General features: G+C 46.8%; 2 protein-coding genes across 2 annotated transcripts; one reads left to right on the forward strand and one right to left on the reverse strand.

The window, feature by feature from the left end:
• Positions 1–9,641: 9,641 nt before the first annotated feature.
• bhlha15 (basic helix-loop-helix family, member a15) lies at positions 9,642–12,706 on the forward strand (the record flags this gene model as incomplete). Its single annotated transcript, XM_083687884.1, has 1 exon — positions 9,642–12,706. One exon carries the CDS (start codon positions 9,642–9,644, stop codon positions 10,206–10,208), a length of 567 nt encoding a protein of 188 aa, XP_083544010.1. The 3' UTR covers positions 10,209–12,706.
• A 116-nt stretch (positions 12,707–12,822) lies between these two features.
• Positions 12,823–21,625, reverse strand: tecpr1a (tectonin beta-propeller repeat containing 1a; the record flags this gene model as incomplete). Its single annotated transcript, XM_083687883.1, is given in 26 exon segments — positions 12,823–12,982; positions 13,165–13,284; positions 13,450–13,556; positions 13,666–13,758; positions 13,949–14,084; positions 14,356–14,530; positions 14,799–14,855; positions 15,097–15,172; positions 15,350–15,450; positions 15,555–15,657; positions 15,803–15,930; positions 16,236–16,393; positions 16,964–17,113; positions 17,393–17,548; positions 17,903–18,048; positions 18,286–18,875; positions 18,992–19,140; positions 19,542–19,643; positions 19,783–19,883; positions 20,054–20,228; positions 20,419–20,538; positions 20,732–20,854; positions 21,124–21,306; positions 21,401–21,513; positions 21,516–21,591; positions 21,593–21,625. Coding segments are annotated over 26 exon segments (3,624 nt in total). The 3' UTR covers positions 12,823–12,829.
• Between the last annotated feature and the right edge of the window lie 1,691 nt (positions 21,626–23,316).

The following is a 23,316-nucleotide window of genomic DNA, read 5'->3' on the forward strand; positions in this document are numbered from 1 at the left end:
GTGCTTTGCTCCAGTTAGAAAAACAACAGTAAATTACGGAATGTAACAGCTAACTCTACACCTGAAACCGGAGCAAAGATGGCTGCCGTCTTCAACTCAGCCCACACAGCAGTTTGTCAGCTATCTGAAGGGAAATCATTGATAACTCACAAAAAGATCACATTGTTGATTTACACATTATCGAGAGGTTGCAGTGACATTAGATGATGAGTAAGTGGACATTTTGAACCTAGAAAATTGTACATTCATCACACACCAACTATAGAATCAGCAGTTACTACTGTAACACTTCCTCTTTAAGCAAGGCAGCTTCTCAGCACATGCAGATATCATATGCACCATGCTGCTAAGTCCAGTGGAAAAAGTGTCAGCTATCTGTCTATGCATCTTGGCTGACCTGACACTGGGCCTAGGGTTTGCAGGCTAGGCCACTTGACGCCTGGGCTATACAGGGTGAGCAAGGGAAAGAAGGAGGGAGGGAAAGAGAGAGGAAGGGAGGGAGGTTGTAAGGGAGGGAGGGATGGGGACCCCTTACTGTATCTCTCCGTTGAAGAAATACACAGGGGAGGCCAAGGTGAAATGCAAGCTACCCCTCCATCTGAATGAACCACCATCTGTCCATCTCTCTGCCTCTTTCCCTTCATTTGTCTCTTTAGCTCTTCCCTTCTTCACACAGCAGTGGACCTGAACGGCGAGTGTGTTTCTCCCTGGGAACAATATCCTGATGCTGTTTGAGTGTGTCAAATGGAACTCCAGCATCAGTGATTTTGTTGCCAGGGGGAGAACTATAGCGACCGTTCACCCTTCAAACCCAACGTGGAAGATAATATGGTTCATGAAAATTGAGCTAGAATTATGTTTTCTTTAAATGTGTATGTGCTGTGTATACAAATTATGTAATTATTGCCCTACATTTGTATGTAGATACAACTATTTCATATGTGACTTGTATGAATATTTAATATGTGAGATATCCGAACACATACATTTTGGAAGTGCTATCACATGAGGGCAGCAGAGTAGCTCTGCCTCTCCTCTCATATTGTGGCTCCTCTCCTGCTAAACATGACATCACTGACTGCTATTCTAAGTTTAACCACTAGAGGGTGTGTTTACAGCCTTGCTATATACAAGCCCAGAGTCGGGTAATGGTCCTTAATGGTCCAAAGGCACTAGGGGTCATAAAAAGGCACAGGCAGTGAATCCATCCTGAGACGGGCCCTACAAAACCTCCTGCACCCTCTACAATGTAGTGATGCTTAGAGTTGCACGCCATGTTTTCTGTCAGGCTTGGGAGAGCAGGTCGAGTGGAACAGCCTCGAGTTGGCTGTCTGCTGTCCTCTCGCTGATGAGGCTCTGTTACATTAGACAAGCTATCGATCGATCTGCCCGCACTGCTCTGCTCCTGCAAATGCCCAGGGGACAGGCAGTATACTGTAGGCTGTATGTCAGCTCTTCGTCCTTTCCTCAGTGCTCACCTCTATCTCACTGTTCTCTCCTGTCTCTCTATTCCCCCCTTCTCTCTCTCTCTCTCTCTCACTCTCTCTCTCTCTCTCTCTCTCTCTCTCTCTCTCTCTCTCTCTCTCTCTCTCTCTCTCTCTCTCTCTCTCTTTCTCCTGTGTCAGCTTGTCTCTCTCCTACTGTAGTTTCCCCTCTCCTCTCTCACTTCTCACTTTTCTTGGCTCACTCTCTTTTCCCTTCTGTCTTTTCTCTCCTCCAGTGGCTTGGTTCTGCACAGCTGCTCTCTCCTCATGGAATAGACCGTTGTAGTGCGAGGCTGTGGAATGGGGCCATCAGAACACAAGGTATGAGTTCGGTGTTTTTCCCTCCAAAGTAACTGAGTGAGAATGACACTTACCGTGGACAGTGTTAGAGATGAGGTCATTGTATCAGGATGTTGCAACACACAGGGTGTGATGATAAAGCATGTGGACTGACTTGTTTAGCTTCACTTGGTGTGCATCATGTGACGTGTGTGGGGGATTGTGTGCATCTGACAGAGTTACACCACCTCAGGGGTGGAGCTAGCTGTGTCCTTTCGTTGGATGGACCCCAAGCTTATTGGTTACCCAAGCAGGGGTCTGGTCGTGGTGGAACAAACCAGCGCTGACAACCAATGGTATGGTTATGTAGTTATGGCTTATACTACTATGGTCAACGGTTTGTGACCATTGCATCGTTTTACAGTGAACCATTCTTCGTAGTAGAATAGAACAGTCTGTAAATCAACCGAACCCAGCAGTTGTGGTCACTTATTTTGTTTGTACTGTAGCTTTATGTGTGTGCTATTGTGTTCAGTGTCTGTGTGTGTGCGTGTGTGCGTGTGTGTGTGTGTGTGTGTGTGTGTGTGTGTGTGTGTGTGTGTGTGTGTGTGTGTGTGTGTGTGTGCGTGTGTGTGTGTGTGTGTGTGAACAGTGTCTGTTTGTATAAGGGCTGTTGGGAGGGGTCATTGTGGGGTTTTGTGGGTACTTCCCTCATGCCCTCTACATACACCTGCCACACAGTGAGGTGCTAATCCAGGAGATAAAAGAGAGGAAGATTATAGCCCGCTGGGACTAGCCTGTGTGTGTGTGTGTGTGTGTGTGTGTGTGTGTGTGTGTGTGTGTTTGTGTGTGTATGCCTCTCCCTTCCTGCATGCATCCCCTTCCTTCTTGTATGTGTATGTGTGTGTGTGTATGCCTGCCTCTCCTTTCCTGCATGAATCCCCTGCCTTCTTGTATGTGTGTGTGTGTGTGTGTGTGTGTGTGTGTGTGTGTGTGTGTGTGTGTGTATTTGTGTGTGTGTATGTGTGTCTGCCTCTTGCATTCGTCCGTCACGCAGTTCAGTGAGTCAGCTTCTCTGTTCCCTTTCCTGAGTCACTCGTTTAGCCGTTGCCTGGTAACACAGAGCGGAAAAACTTTCCTATTGCGTGTTCGCCGCAGAGGACGGCCACCAATATTTATTCAGGCCCCAGCAGTGAGTGGCCGAGAGAAAATAATAGATACATTCTCCAATGATTGCATGGGTACCATGTCATCCGACAAAGAGAAGCTTAGTAATCAGTTTTTGCACATCCTGTTATTGAAGGTGACCCACTGTAAAGGAAGGCTCTGTGGCACACGGTGTAACATGATTCTACGAACTGACTGACGAAAGTCAGGAATATTTAATTGGGGAAAAGTAACCATCTAGTTGTATGGGTACTGTAGTAAAATAACAACTATGCATGTATACTGTATAGGTACAGCTGCTTTCTCCACGAAACAGAATAACTCCTCTTATGAACTATGTCCCATAAACTGTAGCATGAATATTTGCCCCTCTCAGTAACATCAAGCTGATAATCTACATGTTATGTTGAAGAATCACTCCATAACCTTTCTCACCATGCAGGTATAAAGACCTCCAGTGCTGGCTCCCCCAAGGGGAGAGGACGACCCAGGTAGAGGAGGAACCCTCCCTCCTCACTTACCTCTGTGTGCTGGGTCAGAGAGAGCCCCAGGCCCCCTGGTCCTGGAACAAGCCCCAGCCCATCCTCCTGACTCCCCGGACCAGGGTCACTCCTCAACACTGCTCCCTCCTGAGGGGCCTGTTCTGGGGGATCACTGGGGAGGTAGTGGCAACTCAGTGGGATGATGTCACAAGCCATCCACACAACACTGTCATTCCCATCATTGTTGATGAAATAACAAACTGTCGTGGGATTTTTCCTGTTTTACGTCAGCATCATAGCAAAATACACAGCATTCCTAACGATAACTTTACAGTGCACAATACATGTATACCTCTTCTTCTGGATCAGTTTAGGACTGTTGAGTGTGCTGCTGACCACTCTACTGGGGTGCCTGGTAGTGCTCATGTCTTTGTGTTTGATACCCCTAGACCAACCATGAGAAGTACTAGTCATCCCATCCCACTGGGAGAGCACATAGAGCTTGATGTAAATGAACTAGACAAGGAGTACCTTTTAAAACCACGAGGGCACACTGACAGTTCAGTCTCTGACGTCACTCCTGGTACACAGTCATGTCCTGCATCACTAAACGTCTACGTGGACAACACTGGTTCAGATGAACCTAGAGTGGAGGAGCCTGACGACACAGGCAGACATCTATGTGAGACAGACTCAGACATGGATGATGACACCAAGGCCAATGAGAAAGCTGGTCATCCCATTGATGAGGACAGTGATGAGTCATCCGATGACTTTTACAACATGAGTTCCCATTGGCACTACAGTCCCAGTTCTGACAGTGAGGGGGAGGCTGTGTGTTCGGTGCTCACCACAGACAATAATAAAAACGTCTTCAACCTGAAAAGCCTTCTGAAACCCAGCCATCACAACGCGGCCCGGATCGCATCATTAGCAGGGGACGAGGCTGGACATGGGAGGAAGGCTGTGTCTTTCTTTGATGATGTCACAGTCTACCTGTTTGATCAGGTACTTCATCAGCTGACTCTGTTTCATAAACATATTGTTATCTGGTCATAAGCACACACACACTTCCTGATATAAGCATAAATGAACTACTTCTTGTAAGTTTATTTTTTATCTTGTTTTATATATCTCATGTATACATCTTCCTCCAAATCAGAATATTGCCATTTGATTCTTCTCCATAGGAGAGTCCCACCAGGGAGCTGCAGAGCCCCTGGTCAGACCCATACAGACACACACCTGAGGCTGATGCAGCATCCTCATCACCAGCCTGCACCCTCCCAAACAGCCTGTCCACCTCAGGGATCCCCTCAGATGACAATGGTATGTATCTCTCCATCCTAGGTACAGTAGGTCCGTGTATTGCAGATAATCTGAAACAAGATCTTGGGTGGAACAAAATAGTTGTTGACGTTTACGATCTCGTTTCTAAGCATTACTCAAGCTCTATCTGATGGTCATTGTGTTTGTGTTTGTGTTTGTGTTTGTGTTTGTGCTGCCCTACAGGTGTTGGCTTTGAGTGGGATTATGACTTCTCCTCCTTGGACTGCTCCCTCGTTACCAAGACGACCAGTTCTAATCATCACAATAACATTCTGTCCAGCACATCCTCAGTATGGCATCACGACACGCCCATCCCCCCCTCCCCGAGGTGGAGCAGCCCACCCAATTCTCCCCGCTTCTCTGTGTCCCCCTCCAGTCTCTTCCTCACCCACGTCTCTGACTCTGACCTGGAACTATGAGGCAAGTGGTCAGCCGCTCACCTCACCCTGCCTCACCCCTCCTCACCCCCCCTCACCCAACTAGATACGGTTTGGATTGGGAAACACAGTCAATGGAAGATAATCTGCTTGTTATAAACACACACACACACACACACACACACACACACACACACACACACACACACACTTCACACACACACACACACACACACACACAGGTGCACATACAGAGTCGCCCCCCCCCTCCCCCCTTTTAATAACGTCAGTCGGGCGTGTGTGACACATCGGCCCTGTGCTTCTCTTTCCTCCATCCCAGTGTCCCTCCCCCTGCAGTCAAAGGCCATCTCCACTGTCACCATGGCTCAGTGTGACACGCTTGTTTTCCTTTCAACCAGCGAGCCTTGGGCTCATGGGCTCATGGAAAAAGTGACTTATCCCTTCTCTCCTCTCCCCTCCTCTCCCCTCTACTCCTCTTCCCTCCTCCTCCTCTTTTATGATTTCACATGAGTCAGGGTTTAATGGAAGGTTTTTCTCTCGGATAGTTCCAGTGCACCTGTCAGGTATGTCATCATGAAGTTGCATTGAAGACGGTGCAGAGAACAGAACAGCTCTATGTTGTGGACTCTGGAGTGTACAGCAGACGAAGCTGGTGGGAGTAGAAATCGGAGAATGGTAACAATTTGATACCATTCCTAATTCCATTCCATGCATTACAATGAGCCCATCCTCCGATTTCTACCTCCACAAGCCTCCCCTGATGTACAGTATGCCCTCCTGTTTGCTGGTTGTGTGTAGCAGCACAATTAACTATCATAAAAGAAGTAGATATCCATGGGTCTGAGCTGGAGGTGAAAGAAAGCATGTGTCCTCTCCTAGACGCACTCTGTATAAAAGGCTACTGTTCAGACCAGTCAATGAACTACACATTTTACTACTTGCTTATCACTACTTGCGCTTCTGTGCAGAAATTCTGCCTCAGCCTAAATTAAAGTGATGCTTGAAAATATTGCAAAGTAAGGAAGAGAAAGAGAGAGCACAGCAGGTGTAGTTGAGGGGGGTGAAGGGGAAGTAGTATGGGAGGGAGGGAGGGATGGAGGGATGGAGGGAGGGTGAGACGTAGACAGGGAGGGAGAGGGAGGGAGGGACATGGAAATGGAGAGAGGGAGAGTGGGAGAGTGGGAGAGGGCCTTTTATTTGTCTAGCTATTTCAAGGTGTGTCCTTGAGTCCAGCTGTGGGCAGGGGAGGGCCAGAAGGAGCCTTTCCTCCTTGTGTTTGTATTCGTGTGTGTGTGTGTGTGTGTGTGTGTGTGTGTGTGTGTGTGTGTGTGTGTGTGTGTGTGTGTGTGTGTGTGTGTGTGTGTGTGTGTGTGTGTGTGTGAGGGAGAAACTGAACAAATGGAAATGATAACAATTCCACAGAACCAGCAGCATGGTTCGGTTGATTAGATATACAGTGTACAAGACTATGAAAAAGACCAGGCACAGACTGTGCTGAGCACCAAACTCTCTCTCTCTCTCATGCACGCACGCACGCACGCACGCACGCACACATGCACACACACACACACACACACACACACACACACACACACACACACACACACACACACACAGTCAAGGACATCACCACTAGGCCATTTGCGGGGTGTTTGCTGCCAAGAGCTGGGAACTGCACACCTGTGCGTGATTTACATTTACACATGTTTGTTAAGGCTGTGTTTCTTACCATACTCTGCTTATCCTGCATTGCAGTCAAATACTGTTATCTGGTGGTGGGGCACCACAAGAGAGTTGTTTTCACTTCACATTCACTAGAAGATTGATGTACACAGAAGGAGTCTGACTGGTTTGGTTGTTTTTCTTCCATGTGTCGGTGGGATATTTGCTGAAGGAGTGCTACCCTGTGAAGGCCATGTTCACAAGCAGAAGAACAAGAGTTGACATATCCGATGGTGCTCAAGCTGGGGGGCACTCCTCTGGCAAATCCCCCACTAGCCCCTCCCCCACCCTAGGGTGCCCACAACAGTCAATGAGCTACGGTTAACCCCTAGCAGTCAGGCCTGCGTCTTCCACTCAGGGTTATAGCAGATCTGAGATAAAGATTGTGGTGGAAGGGAGGGGTCTGGTGATCAGTTAGTATAAACAGTGGTCAACTGATTATCTCTGATCCCTGTCTGATGGAAGAGGCTTGTGGAGGTCATTATAATGCATGGAATGGAATAAGGAATGGTATCAAACACACGTTTGATACCATTCCTCATTCCGTTCCATACATTACAATGAACTCGTCCTCTGATTTCTACTGTATCTCCACCAGCCTCCACTGCTGTCTGAGGGTCTCTAAGATCCTTCTCCCCCACCCTAAATAGTTCCACTGGAGGGGACATTTTGTAACCAGTATAAATCTACAGTACTGTGACACATTCACTGTGTTTAACAGAAACATTCAATTCTAAATTAACTATACTAAACTAAACTAAACTGAATAAAAGTACTAATGGAATTATGTCCCATTCATTAAAATGTGTGTTTTGCTGATTACAGTATCTCACCAACTGCCATGTTGTCACTGTTTCAGACATCACTGTAGGGGTCTGCATCGGTCTGGCTTGTTCTCCATTTAGTGCCACTCTCAGGCAATATGCCAAATGGAACAAGGTTTCACTTCAATATCAGAGGTACTGTACTTTGAAACAAATGGCTTGATTCACTTGACAATGACAATGGCAAAAAAAAATCTGTTTTTGACTGCACTTCATTGAAATGCCTTATTCTCATCAGAATCATGTTGTTGTAAAAGGTAACTGGACCACTGACTGTAGCAGACTAAGTGTGATGGATTTTGTAGCCTGAATATTAAACAAATATTTCTCCAATACGATACAATATTCTATTCTTTTTTTTTATTGAGGTATGATCTGCTTCCACTTTACACACTTGCCTTGCACATACAAGTATGCCAGTATTTGAGTAGGATATATAGTGTGGTCTCCAGATTCAGAAACTTTGATAGCTTCATCAGCATATACACTTTTAACAGAGAAATGAAGAGGCAGACAAACCAGATAAACCATAATAACTAGGAAAACTATCCGAGAAGAAAATATGGATAATTGCAGTGATGCGTTACTTTTTCTGCTCAGGGAGAATTGGAGGGTGGAATTATGCTCTTATTGCAGAGCGAAACCTCTTTTGCATATATCTAACACCTATCATCACTGCAGATATATCCTCCATATAATTTCACAGTGCGCAAGACGCGCTTTCCTCTGTGACATTTTGTCTCACCACGGCCGCAGCTGGCCATGTCCGGGGTCGACTCACTCTCCCATTGGCTGAACAAACGCTACGTGTACATTAGACAGCAACAGGTACCTCACATTATTATGACAGTTATCTTTCCTCCCCAGAGCGTAACGACAGACAGCCACGCGCACCACACCAAAACTACATAATGACGATTTCATTGATGATCTTATGGTGAAAACAGCTTCTGTATCCATACGTGAATTTTACTTTCATTTTTAAAGGTAAGTTTGTTGCTCATGTCTGTCTTTTTCTTTTAACCTTTTCTTTTAAATAGGCTAATTGTTTGGAAATCTTTATGAAGTTGTCTGCTATTTTTCCATGCAACGTTTCATGTTAGGTGTTCTAGAGTGAATTACTGACTGTATCTATACAAAAATATGCCCTAAATAGAACTGCCATGAAAAAACATTTGTAAAAGATGTTGCAAGTTCGTAATGAAATATAATTATAGTGTTCTATTGTCTTTGCATGACTGTACAATCTATGTAAATACTACAGTTTAGTATAGTGTGTGATAAAAGTATTTGAATAACTTTCTGTAGTGAAAAAGCCGCTTAAATGCACCTGTCACCATTTTGCATCTGGTGAAGCACATAGCAAACCTGACAGTCCCTACATCGCCATATTTTACATCATATCACATCACATCATAGATATGTCTCACATAGATCTAACAGTTGTTCATTTGCACTTGGTGTTGAAGAGTGCTTCAAGTCACATTTACTTAGAATGTGATGTAGAAAAAATAATATTTCCATATAGCCTCCTGGCCCTAGCTGGTTTCAGAGAGTAACCTTGAGGTGGGTTTTATCTGAACCGCTGCAGGATAAGAGAGGTTTAGATTACAGGCCCAACATTATGGCGTTTTCACACAGCGGATGATTAGATAGCCTGGGCTGTTTCTATTTTACTCATCAAATCATCTCATATACTGGCATTCAATCCACTTTACTCTCCAGTCACAAGATGAGTATATCAACACTTGAAACTTGATCTCAACACATTTTGTTGCACAACCAGATAAACTGATTGGCAAGTAATTACAAGGACAGCATTGCATAACTTCATTTGCGGCTCTGTATACAGTATATGGCACTATTCTACTCTACTCTACTCTACTCTACTCTGACTTGGTAGGTGCTCTTGGCTTCCAGGGCTGTTGAAGCTGTGAGGGAGGAGGAAGCTAAGGGATGAAGTCCAAAGCAAAGGCTGCTAAGTCCTCCAGAAAGCCCTGGACTGACCCAGAACCAGAGACAGAGCCAGGCTCCAGCGAACAGGAAGGGTCAGAGGCCTCTGAAGCCTCGGTCCGGATCGGCGGGTCCTGGAGGGGGTCATTGAGGGGCGGGGACCGTGAGCGTAAAGGAGGTGGAGCAACCCTGGGCTCCCACCGCCGCAGACGGCAGCACAGCAGCAACAAAGAACGCAACGTCCGTCGCCTGGAGAGCAACGAGCGGGAGCGCCAGCGCATGCACAAACTCAACAATGCCTTCCATGCACTGCAGGAGTCCATACCGCACGTCAAAACAGACAAGAAGCTCTCTAAGATAGAGACACTCACACTGGCTAAGAACTACATCAAGTCCCTGACCACCATCATCCTGGGGATGTCCAGCGCCTGCCTTCCCCCCGGGGAGACCCCGTCAGAGGCTAGCGCTGCCAGGCTGCTCGAGTGCTACCAGCAGCACCTGGAGGAGGACGGGGAGGGGAGTCTGTCCCAGTACCTGACCCAGATCCACAGCTTCAGCCAGGGCAGCTAGCATACACACATGCATTGTAGCCTGGTGGCATTGAGGTTGGTTCAAATCTCAACTGACCCCTATTCCTAATAAAGTGTACGTTGAGGAAGACTCTCGTCAAAAGTGGTTCAGTGTAAAGGGAATAGGGTGTCATTTGAGATCTTGAGCCTTAGGCTCTACCAAGCCCACAATCAGCTCCTGATGAAGCTCATTACATACTGCATGGACACAGCATGACAGGCCCACACTGCTGCCTGAATACGTGACTCTGGAGGGGGAGTCTGGCCTTGACATGAGCTCTCAGAGGACATGCAGTGAAGTATGAATGAAGCCTGAGGAGAATGAGAGACAGCATCCCTTATGATGAGAAACTAATGCAAGGCTGCAGAAGAGGATGGAATCCCGAAGGGAACACGATGGACAGTGGAATTGAAGTGTAGACAGTATGTTGGATTCTCAGTCAGGTCAGACAGAGTTCAGACTGGAAAGACTGTTCTAGTGCCAGTTTATTTTTTTCTTCTGTTTTACAGAGACTTGCAAGACTTGTTTTGTTTTTTTCACTTAATGATCATGGTGTGTGTTCTTAAGGGCCTCCAGTCATAACTGCCAACAGGATGAAGTGACTCTATTCCAATACTGGAGTGTTTACGAGTCTATGGTTTGTTCGCATGACAAAGCAAGTAATGTGTTATAATGTATGACAACAGTTATACATAAAAACAGTATGTTGCAAGTGCATTTCCTGCCCTCAAAGGAAATGGTAGATCTGTAATACAGATTGCTTGTTGTTGTATTTATGATGCTCTACAGTGTGTTTCTAGAAGATGTACCGAATTATGACAAATTTCAATTCAAACGTGTTGAAACAGAAAATAGATGTGCATCATGAAAATAAAGAAGAAACAACAGTCATTATCAATAATCACATTTATTGAGAGGACCATGCACACTATTGGGAAAATAAACACAACAGTAATAGCCTTGAGTTTGTACAGTACATGTGTATAACATTAGTATTCTAGTTTACATTATGATATCATCAATAAAACTTGTGGAATATTTTTCAAGTTAAAAGTCCTCCTCTTATCTTGGAACGTCAACAGCATGACAAAAAGGTGTCCCTCCTTTAGGAAGAAGCCTAGAGATAAGTGGTTAATGACATTACTGTATGAAACAATGCCCTCTTTGCATTGACAACTGACAACAGGAAAAAACGTTCAGTATTCAGAGACAATATATTTCTATACAATATCTTTTTTTTACCTTCCCTTCACAGTTTCATTATCAGCAATTGCTAAAGCCTGGTTATTTTGATGAACATCAGCCAGAAACATAAAATAAACCCAATGTCATGTACACTGTTTCAGTCTTCGTCAATGTGATTTATGAGTAGTTATATAAACAGTATACTCCCTTCAATGACCCAATCCTGAAATATCATCATAAAACATTTGTTTATACTCATGTACAGATTCATAACAAAAATATAATTTCCTTTCACCAACCATTACATGTGTTCTGTCTTTTCAGTCATACTGCTACAATCAAAAAAGGTCAACAGCACGCAAGTAAGGAGACGTCTTGTTTTCCTGAGAAAGAAACAGATTCACTTTAAGCCTCGCAGACAACACTTTCCAAGCAATTCACACCATCTTGACATCATCCAGTGTAAAGCTAAACATTGCACATTTTCCATGAAAAAAAACATACATTTTAAACCGTACCATCAATATGTTATTATAAAATAACTGTTCGCTAGGAACATGGACAGACAACTTTTCCACAGTGGCCAACTGGAGTACAAGCCACCGAGGGGAAAGAATGTTCTAAAACAACATCATGTGTTCTGTAATATTCATAACCAATCAACAAACAATAACAGGTTTACTCTTCTTCATTCCTCTCCTTCTCCCAAACTCAAGTTTGAAATCTTTACCTGTTGCCAGCAGGTAAAATGCAGTGGAACTACAGTATAGCAATTTCCTGTGATGATACAGTATAGAGCCATACACTAAAGTATATACAGTCAGTCACAAGTGTTTGGGCTGACAGACAGTGGATTCAACTGTGACCCTGTCTCACCCATCTCAACACTGTATACCATCACAGAAATGCAGTGACCATATCCAAAAGAACACCCATCACCACCATGACTGACAAACAAATCTACTATTTCACACTCACACACACACACACAGTACTATACAGAACTACTCACAACGACAAAAACATTCAATCAAACAAAAAAATAAATATAAACAAAAACTTATTAAGACCACAGATTTAAATAACAATTACTCTGTGTTAAAAGACTGTATAATGACAATGTTTAAATCACCTTAGTGGTCTAATGGGGGTGGGGGGGGGGGGGGGGGGGGCGAGTGTTAATTAACTCAAGAGCTGAAACTTGTGTGATTTACAGTGTTCACAACAGAGGTGGGTTGGTTGTGTCTAAGAGGAAGTTGGAATGCTCAAAGGACTGAGATACCACAGGCAGCTACTAAAGGAGCTGGGATGGTTGTGAGTGTGTGTGTATTTGTTTGTGTGTGCGTGTGTGTGTGTGTGTGTGTGTGTGTGTGTTTGTTTGTGTGTTTGTTTGTGTGTGTGTTTGTTTATGTGTGTGTGTGTGTGTATGTGTGTGTCTAACACACCACAGCATTCTCGTTGACCTCCTCCCGGTTCTGGGTAGGGAGGGGGCTGCGGGGGGCAGAACGGGTGGGGTCGGTTAGGGAGGGCATGCGGATACGAGGCGCCTCTATGGAGTTCCCTCTCACAGTGATGTGGTCCCAGCCGCCCTGAGGGGAGAGACACAGACTCAGCCAGAACCTCACATCTCAGCCTCTTTCATACAGGACCAGGGTATAAGACAACATCTTACTGAAGCTGAAACAATGACAGGTCTCTCTCTCTCTGTCTACACACACACACAAATTACATGGACACAACATTAAACAAACCACTGTGTAAAGGGCCTCACCCCAATGCCGTAGTCCCAAGACTGTCCCTTAGGCTCCATGGGCTGCACTCCCAGGCGATGACACACAGTCCCACAGCTCAGACTGTGACTGCCCTGGACCTTGTCAGCTATGATCCACACCTAAACAACACAACAACAACCACAACCACAACACAAAGCACAACATAATAGATCAGACTTGGAGAACATATAGACCCAATGCTTCCCTTGCTCAGTCAAAGTTCACGTGATATACACATGTGTTGTTTCCCCTTCACCCTTCTGTCAGAGCCTGTTAGTGCCCACCTGATCCAGAGGTCCCACTGAGACCTTGCGTACGTTGTTGGAGATGTGTTCCCACGACGAGCCCTGAGGGTAGCTGGGAGTCAAGCCCTGTCTGTACCACAGGTTACCTGGATGGAGAGCAAAGAGGGACAAAAAGGGCGGACAGTTCTTATCACCACATTCAACATGGCACTTTTTTCTTCACTGGCACTTGTAATAATCTTTAGTATATGGTACCGTTTTCATCCACGGTGTACACAGATGTCCTCCCTACGGACACCTGCTTCAACTTCTGCTTGGCTGGAGAGGGGATGTGGTACCAGCATTCACCTGTAGGGGATCACAATTACACAGCCAGGTGTTAGCTTCAGAACTCATAAGAGCATCTCAAACACTAAAGTGGCTTTTTTTTCTTCTTTTTTTTTTTTGTTTTCTTTAGTTTGAGCTGAGGTGTTACGTTTACATGACTGAGAACCATTGGGTTCTGTCAGAGCATCTGGGTTCTCAGAAGGTCTCTGACCTGCAATGTTCTGGGCGGACACGGATCCCCTGTAGAACGCAGAACCATCCCTGGCGATGGCCCACACCTGGTTAGCACCGCCGATGGAGATGGATTTGAAAGGCTGGTCTGTGCCCACGTGGAGCCACGATGTTCCCTGCAACAACAAAAAAAGAAGCATTATTTATGCTTTACACAAATGCATTAGTCAACAACCCAAGCTGAAACGGAGGTAATGACAAGTAAAAACTCCCGAATTAGAACACCTTCAGAGGAACCAGACACAAAAGTGAGAGATACAAAATCCTCATTTGTGCTGCTAAGAAAACATGAAGAAAACATGATCCTTTAGGTCAGACACATGTGTGTGTGTGTGTGTGTGTGTGTGTGTGTACACGTGTGTGTGTGTGTACGTGTGTGCTACTCACAGCAGGCGTTATGATGGTGACCCCTAGTCGGCACAATACGTCCCCCTTGTTACTAATAGCCCAGAGAGGAACCTGCTCTACACTGCTCTGGACCCCGCATGGGTGGATGGTCACGTCACTCAACGAGATGGGCGGGACTTCCTGCCAGGGTCCTGTGGTTGTCAGTTTACACTTCCTGTGAGAGTAAACGCAAGGTTGTTGTTCAATAAGAGTACTGGAGGGTGAAGAGATGCTGATCTAAGGTCTGTTGTCATGTGTGTGTGCACCTCTCCTTGCTGATGGCTAAGGGTAGGATTTAGGTAGACTCAGCTAGGCCCATTGTACAGGCTATTTCTCAGTTGTTTGAATGGACTGTGCTGAGTCAGCAGACCGAAGCAGACCATTGTGTGCCTACTGATCAAACAGTGCTGAGGGATGCATGGCATTGTTGTGTAGTACGTTACCTGGCCCATCGCCTGCGTCGTACAAAGTCCTTTAAAGTCTTGTGACCGTGATATGACCTAGATGAGTAAATATGAAGGGAGGGAGGGAGGGAGGGAAGGAAGGAAGGAGGGAGGGAGGGAGGGAGGAAGGAACAAGTCACCAAACAGTAACCACAGACTGTAGATATTATTATCACATGCAGCGAAGAGATTGGTGTTCATATTTACAAACCAGGTGTTCAATCATGTAAACTGCCTAAGTCCATTTATAGGGCACTTGTGTACATACATAGATCAAACAGGGAGAGGTTACACTTACGCTGGAAAATCAGCTGCATATTGCCAACCCTCTCTGTCTGTCCCTCCTGAGATACCGTAGTCTATGGCCCAGTCAGCTACCTGATGAAAGACAGAGACGTATAGAAGAGGGATGTTAAAGCAGAATCTGTTTGCGCCTCTATCTTTAGACTTTGGGTCTTTGGTGCAAGCCATACATCTTTAACTCGAAACTTTTGCTATCATTCCAGACACACACAAGAAATGTATGTGTGTGTGTGTGTGGTTTGCATTACCTACCCAAGACCAGTGTGGGGAGGGGGGCTTGGTGTTGGTCTTGGTGCACTCCTGCAGTCCTGATGCATCACTCCACATGTACCGGTCTGTAGGCAGCCCTCTGCAACACACACATGCAGATATTGCTAGCTAATGGGCAGTAGCTTCATGGAGCATGTGAATTACTGGCCAAAGCATTCCTCTGGTGTTGAGTCAGTAGTGTACCTGTTGGTGTAGCCTGTGACAGGGTTCCACCTCTGGTTCTCATAGATGTAGACGCTCTTCACATCTGTCTGGGTGTAGATGTTGTCTGTGCTGCTGGCCATACCTGCAATACATGTAAGAGACAGCTTATAGTCACGTGGATGTGGGACACACGCCAGGTTGCAGAGAAATGTTCACTCTAATAAAGCCAGATACTGTATGCAAGATAACACAGCATTATGGGTATTGTAGTAGACCACGCTCCATACCCTGGAAGAACCCTCCTCCGTAGCCCCCGGTGTAGACCCAGGCGGTGTGGTCGTAGCCGACCCCCCACACCACACCCAGGCTGTTACACTCCACCAGGCGCAGGTGCCCCCCCACCTGACGCCAGAACCTGACCAACACGAACAACCACAGGTTAGACGGGGGAAATACGAGCAGACAGTCGCTCCCTCACAGTCCAACTATTCATCTCCAATATTGGCTATGCTTCTTTTGAAGACAACTAGAGGAAGGGCAGTAACTAGTATCAAAGGAAAGAAATACAAAAGGCAAGAATGACACAGACACACTTCTCTATTGCCAGGTAACAGGTAGCTTTCACCTATCCTAATCACTGTTGTCATAAGTGGCCCAAGTGCATCTGAAGATGTAGTTTGCTGTATAACACTACAGAAGAAACCCCAGAGAGAGTCTTACATCTGGTCACAGGGGGTAGGGTAGGGGCAGGCCTCCAGGGTGGACGAGGGCTCGCTGACGAAGACGTCCCCTTTACAGGTGACCGACCAGATGGCCTGTTTGGAGGGGGGGCCCTGGATTCCCCTGGCATCGCAGCAGGACACACTCAGCAGGACCAGCTGGGGGGAGAGGAGAGGACAGAGCCAGGTCAAAACATTAGCATGAACCATGGACGCTACAGGTATGTAGCTTCACCGTGCAAATATATATCTGTTTCACTCCCATCCATATACATCCGTACTGTGTGGAATTCATTGGTCTCTCTCACATACTCCACTGACCGAACTGTTGCCTTGAGGAGTTTTTATTTAAACTAAATTTGACGTAATAGTCATACTATTCTGTGCAAGAGCAGTTTGTGGCAGGTGGACATATATTACAGTGATGACAGTCCGTTAGAGGAGAGCAGTTTGTGGCAGGTGGACATATTTTACAGTGATGACAGTCCGTTAGAGGAGGGCAGTTTGTCGGGGGCGCTTAGTGGCGTAGCACACTAATGCGCATACCACATAATCGCAAGGTTCCTGGTTCGATTCCGACCCTTGACATATCTTGCGACATATCATGTCATCCTTCCTCTCTCTCCCCATCCTTCCTGTCAATCTCTACTGTCTCTATCCCAATAAAGCGGAAATGCCCTAAAAACACATTTAAGAAAAGAAAAAGAAGACAGTGATGATAGTTTATACCCAGTCGAGCATCTCCGTTTCTGTAGCGGCTGCCAACCGTATGGGCCACCTCTGCTTGGTCCTCTCTGCTGTGTAGATGGCAAACGTGTGTTTGGACTCGTTCAGCACAGGCACCATGATCGTCACCTCGTTTATGAATGCATGAAGGTACTGGAGAGAGAGAAGATAGGAGAAATAAGGTAAAAAGTAAAAAGAAAAAAACATCTATAGGTAAAATTGGCATTACAATACAATATGAACCTAGTCCAACCGAGCACAACACATTCATGTAGTTCAAAACTGTCACACCAGAAAGCATACACCACACACCACACACCACACACCACACACACCCTTTGATACATCCTGTCCCCTCTCTCACACCACACACACACACTCCTGTTCCGTTTCACACACACTCTCTCTCTCACACACACGGTTTCCTCGCACCTTCTTCTCCTCGTTGAAGTTGTAGTAGATGAAGAGGATGCCGTCCTTGTCGCCCTCTGGGCCAGAGAACTGCTCCACAGCAAACCTCACATCCATCCACTTATGAGGCTTCCAGTCCCTCCACCACTGCATGGTCCCCTTCTTCACCCACACCGACTGAGATAGAGGGAGACAGGAACAGATGAGGAGGGAAGAAATGAAACAGCCCTATTCAAATGCCAAATGCGGGACTACATATAAAAAGGGTTGTAATTTCGAAATGGTGAAACCAATCTGAAAAAAGAAAACACTGAATTAAAGCTGAGAATCTCTACTTTAACCTCATAATAACCGATTCAAATCCAAACTGTTGGCGTATAGTGCTGAAAGAAGACAGAATGCTTACTCTTTCCAATATTTATGGAGGGCAATGTAGATATTTCACAATAAACCAATAGATTATCTTTATCATAAGTATAGGGTGGGTCTTTGCTGGCTCCAGCTCTGGTCCCACCCAGGTCTGATTTGTACCTGTTCTATAGCCTGTTCGTAGTGTCTGAAGTTGTCCATCTCTCTCTTGGACCTCTCACTGAGCTGCTCAAAGATCTGCTTACGCCAGGCGGCTGTCTGAGCTGGGCTGATGGACAGACTCATGGACTGGACAGACGAGGCCAAGGCTGAGAGACAGAGTGACAAAACTTTATCGACAACTAGTGAGGAAACAAGCAAACAGTGATCTGTATCCACTGGTGTATGTGATGATGAGTACCATCACTGACACATACGATACAAACCACTTCAAAAGATACAGTCTATCTAAAAACACTGGCCCGTTAGGCAGGAACATTTAAGACAAGAAATACAACATTAGAAACACACTGCCAGCCCAGCCCATGCAGACACCCAGGCCTCACCTGTTGAGGAGTTGAACCAGTTGAGTGGAGAGTGGCAGTCCACAGAGCAGCCTCCCCCACTGACCCAGGCCCAGAGCGGGTGTTCATCAGCCCCGTACGGCTCCTCCAGCCCCAGGGCGTAGGTGGCCACTGAGGACAGGCTGCAGGTGTCAGCAGAGTCCGCCACAGTCCCCACGGCCAGGTGAGTCTGGGCCTCCTCCAGGTCCACATTACTCCACTGGGGGTCCACTGGGCATCCAGACTGGCTGGGAGAGAGAACCACGGCAGGTGGAGACTTGACCTCACTCTCCCCAGGCCCCTGCTCCTCCTCTGGGATGACGGGAGCGGCGGAGGGCCCCTCTCGTTTCACCTCGCGGTCAGAAACAAGCTCAGAGATGAAGCTGTCGCTAGTGACTTTGGGGATGCGGGGTTTGGGGACGTCGGGGGGTTCTGGGGTGGAGGACATAAGCAAGCCCCCCTCAGCGCCCCCCTCAGCGCCCCCCTCAGCTCCCCCCCCAGCGCCCACCTCAGCGCCGACCCTCTCTGTGTCTGAGTCCACGTCACTCATCACTGACTGGGCACGCACCTCGCCACTGAAGAAACAACCAGCACTGCAGAAGAGAGATAAAGAGCGTACAGTTTCTGAGAGAGCATATGTGAACGTGTGTGTTTCTGAGAGAGTATATGTGAACATGTGTGTGTAAATGTGTGCAGGTCCCTATCCCACCTGTGCAGACTGCTGGCACTGGCGCTGGAGTGGGAGCGGTCTCCGTCTCGAGGGACGTTCACGGCCTTCCAAGCCTTCCCACTCAGCTCACTGGAGGTGACGCCCTGACGGAAATACACCGCCCGGTCCTCACAGCTGATCCCCCACACCTGCAACAGGCCAGGGCACATTCAATTGATTCTAGTTTAATATATACGGTGCCCTGCGTAAGTAATGGGACAGTGAAACATTTTTTTACTTCTTTTTGCTCTAAAGTATGCATAAAAAGTGTTGTAATTTCTGAATGGTGAAACCAATATGTACGCAAATACCAAGTAAAAGCTGAGCATCTCTACTTTAATTGTTTGATAAAAATGTTTTGGTGTAGAGCCAAAAGAAGAAGAAATGCTTCACTGTCCCATTACTTACGCAAGACACTGCATGTAGCCACTAGCCCTCTGAGTTAGTGTTTAAATGCTTATGAGGTTGCCCTGATTTCTTCTGGGAGTGCCACTGCCTAGCATACGGTGTAGGACATATACTGTTTAGTTTTAACAGTATGGCTCCTGACCTGGTCATTGAGGCCCACATTGAGCATCACCATCTCCCCGACCATCCCGATCCAGCCAGAGCCACAGGGGTTATGGGAGTTGATGCCACGCCTGAACCACACCTGGCAGGGAGGGAGAAAACCCCACGAGACATTATCTACAGTATCAGTAGTGCTAATGCATCAATTCACACATTCATACTCTTGAGTACAATTCAAATGACTTGCATAGTGTGTAACATGTGTAACTGTATTGTCCTACTTTGTTGTCCTTGGTGATGGCCCAGACTACGTTGACCCCCACAGCTACATGTATGGCTCCGACCTCGGGGCTGGGAGAGTCCACCACCACCCAGGAGGAGCCTGAGAGGGAGGGAGGGAACAGGACAGAGACCATTACACAAAGAGGACACATGCATGTAGACACACACACACACACACACACACACACACACACACACACACACACACACACACACACACACACACACACACACACACACACACACACACACACACATCCAGCAACCCACCCATGGGGCAGTCTCTGCCGATGCCTTCCCTGACGATGAACTGTCCTTCCCAGAGTACTGCCCAGACCAGGTCCCCCGGGCCACAGCTGATCTGCACCACCTCCCCAGGCAGGGACAACTCCTCCCAGACCCCACCCTCTGGGTTGTGGTGGTGGATATCCTCCCGGAACCACACCTGGGACAAATTAGACAGATTAACGGTAATAAAGGGGTTGAAAGGTAGATTGTGCAGTACAGGTGCTGCAGAAATAACAACAATACAATATGAAAGTAATTGGTTTTAAATATGTGTGATACCTTGGCCTAGCTGTGTGTTGGTTTCGTGTGTGTGTGTGTGTGTGTGTGTGTGTGTGTGTGTGTGTTACCTTGCCCTGTAGGGACACGGCCCACAGAGATAGTCTCCCTCTGGGCTCCTCATTGATTTCCCAGCCCCCACAGCTGATGTCATTAAAGGGGTCTGGCAGCCCCTTGTGCTCTGAAGGGATCTGTCAACATACACAGAGAGACAGCTGAACACATACACACGCAAGCACACAAAAATACATAACACATACAAAACAAGCAATCAGACTCCAATCACTATACATATACTGGTTTGCGTATTACATAACATTACATTCATCCCAAAAACCCCCCGACCCAGATGACTTTCAATGTGATAATAACATTTCCACTCACCTTGGCCCAGGTGTCCCTGGACTTGTACCTCCTGTAGCGAAGCCATCGCCTGCGACGGACACACGAGTTCCACTTCTTGTCTTTGGTGTATGTGGCAGGGAAGTCTATGGAGTAGGACCAGCCCTGCAGACACACACACCCCAGACACATTCACCATGAAGATAAAGGGTCATACAAGGACCATAGGACAAGGCTGAAAGTAGGGTGGAGAGGGAGGGGAGACGTTTAAGAGGAAGGGGAAGTCAAATGGGGAAAGAGAGAAAGGGTGAGGGGAAGAGAGGGAGGGAATAGAGAGAGAGAAAAGAGGAAGAGAAAACAATGGAGAAGACAGCTAAGGAGAGAGGGAGGGGGGGAGAGAGAGAGAGAGCGAGTGAGAAATAACACGAACACACCCCTTTCTCTGTGGGTTCTCCTCCAAAGTTTTCGTCCGCATACCAGTCTGCCTCCCACTCCCAGTTAGCTGAAGGAAGAAGGAAGCTGTCCAGAGGCTGGTTCTTCAGCCCTGTGACATCACTCCACTGCCAGCGGTCGCTCGGCAACAGGCGCTCAGAGAACCCATCTACGGGGTTCCAACGCTGGAGCCAGAGAAACATTGTGCTTGAAGCCACACACTAGTGTGCACATACACGCACACACACACACAAGCAAATACACATACACACACGCTACCTGGTTCTCGTAGGTCTCCTCCTGGTAGCGAACAGGCAGGTCACTGGCGTGGACGTTCAGGTAGATGTTGTGGTCACAGGCAATGCCCCAGCAGCACTGCTGCACGGCGGTTACCTCTTAAACTCTAGGTGGGCATCACGGCACTGCTCCCACTGCTGCCCCCCGGTGGACAGGGCTGTACACCGCCCATACCACATCCACCGCCCACAGCAGGGACACAGGCATGGCCAGGCCTAGAGGAGGAGGAGGGAGGCGGTGGGGGAGATAGAGAAGAGATGGAAAGGTTGGGGGAGGAGATAGCGGAGGTGAAGTGGTAAAGATGGGATGAGGAGAAAGGAGGAAAGAGAGAGCGAGTGGAAGGCAAAGGATGAGGCGGGGGGCGAGCGAGGGAAACATTCATCAACAGAGAAAAGATCCTCAATTCACAGTAACTGCTTGGTCTCAGCTAATCTACCGCAGGAAAAAGCATATCCTATATCTAAGATCATCAGATTTTCTGATTTAACAAACTGTGGGCCCTTCAGTGACGTACAAAGTGTTGCCCACTGGGGGCACAGGCCAGCCAGTGTGTCTGAATCAGCAGGCAGACTGCTGACCTTCTGTTGAGCTCTCCCCATGGCCCTGCCTACCTCATCTCTTCAGTCAGCTTGACTGCCAAAAACGATTCTCCACAGAGTAATACAGGCTTATTTCACTGGCAATACTCTGTTATGGAGTAGCATAACAAACTACATTAGGGGCACTACACTGCCTGCTAAATGTAGGGATTAGCAGGAATAATGCAATGAGATCAATGAACCTGGGTTAACACCACTGTGCTTGGTTTGCAACATTGCATCGATTCTCATATATTAATCACTCTATGTATTAGCCGGATAGCATCCTCCTATATACAGTCCTATGGACATCTCTGCTGTGGTCATTACATCGGAGTCTGTGACAAATGTGAATCAATACAGAATTCCCTGCAGATTACAAAAAGTAAAGCATCAATCAGAACAGTGCGTACAGTATCCCGCGCCGCGCGCGAGTGATGCTCTACAAAGGCGTAGCCCGTGTCACAAGCTATCAATAAAACAGGACCCTGTTTATTCATTGAAGCTGAAACCGAATCGGTTCTACCAAATAGCCCACTTGACCTCACCAATATAGAGGGCCACAAAGTAGCCAAGACAGTGAGAAAATTCACCATCTTTGTGATATTTAATAGGGCGCGCGGTGAAGTGCTGTCTGAACATGGAAACACTGTAGCTAGTCCTCCCCAGATCTGCTCTGGACTACCGAACAGCTGCTTTATGGAGTGGTAAGCATGCACTGTAAGTGGCCTGGTGTGCAATCGCTCGTCATTTCAGGTGACTGTATAGGCATAGAAGGTAGCAAACCTGCAACCACCGGCCGATAGGTAACTGCCGACATAATAAAACGTGTCATGATTGTACAATGAATGACCCAACCACAAGCACAGAGAAAATATCAGTTTGACGTCGCTCTTTAGGCATTAGCTAAAGCGGGTTTAACCAGTCCCTTTGCAATACCTAACTAGCCAGAAATGGAATTTAGCAGCTGGTCACATGACTTACCTTGTACTGCCTATCATAAACGATATAGTGGTATATCACTGTAATTCATTCAGCGTGTAAGAGTGAATACAAATGAGCTTCACGGTGTCTATTTACATTGCGATGTATTCCTAATCCGAAACAGGAAGTCGTGGTGTTTCAAGTCTGATTGGATGCCTGCCTTTGCTCACCAAACTGACAACCAATGTCTTGTCCAGCAGGGAGCACTATTTGCTAAATTATTGGGAATGACAATGAAAAAAGATATCAGAGAGATCTTGTGATCTGTCAAAATAGCAGAAAAATCACTGTGGGCTGAGTAAACAAGCAAGGACATGTTTGTTCCTGGAACTGGAA

This window comes from Argentina silus (genome assembly GCF_951799395.1).
Source record: "Argentina silus genome assembly, chromosome: 16".
Lineage (NCBI taxonomy): Eukaryota > Metazoa > Chordata > Actinopteri > Argentiniformes > Argentinidae > Argentina > Argentina silus.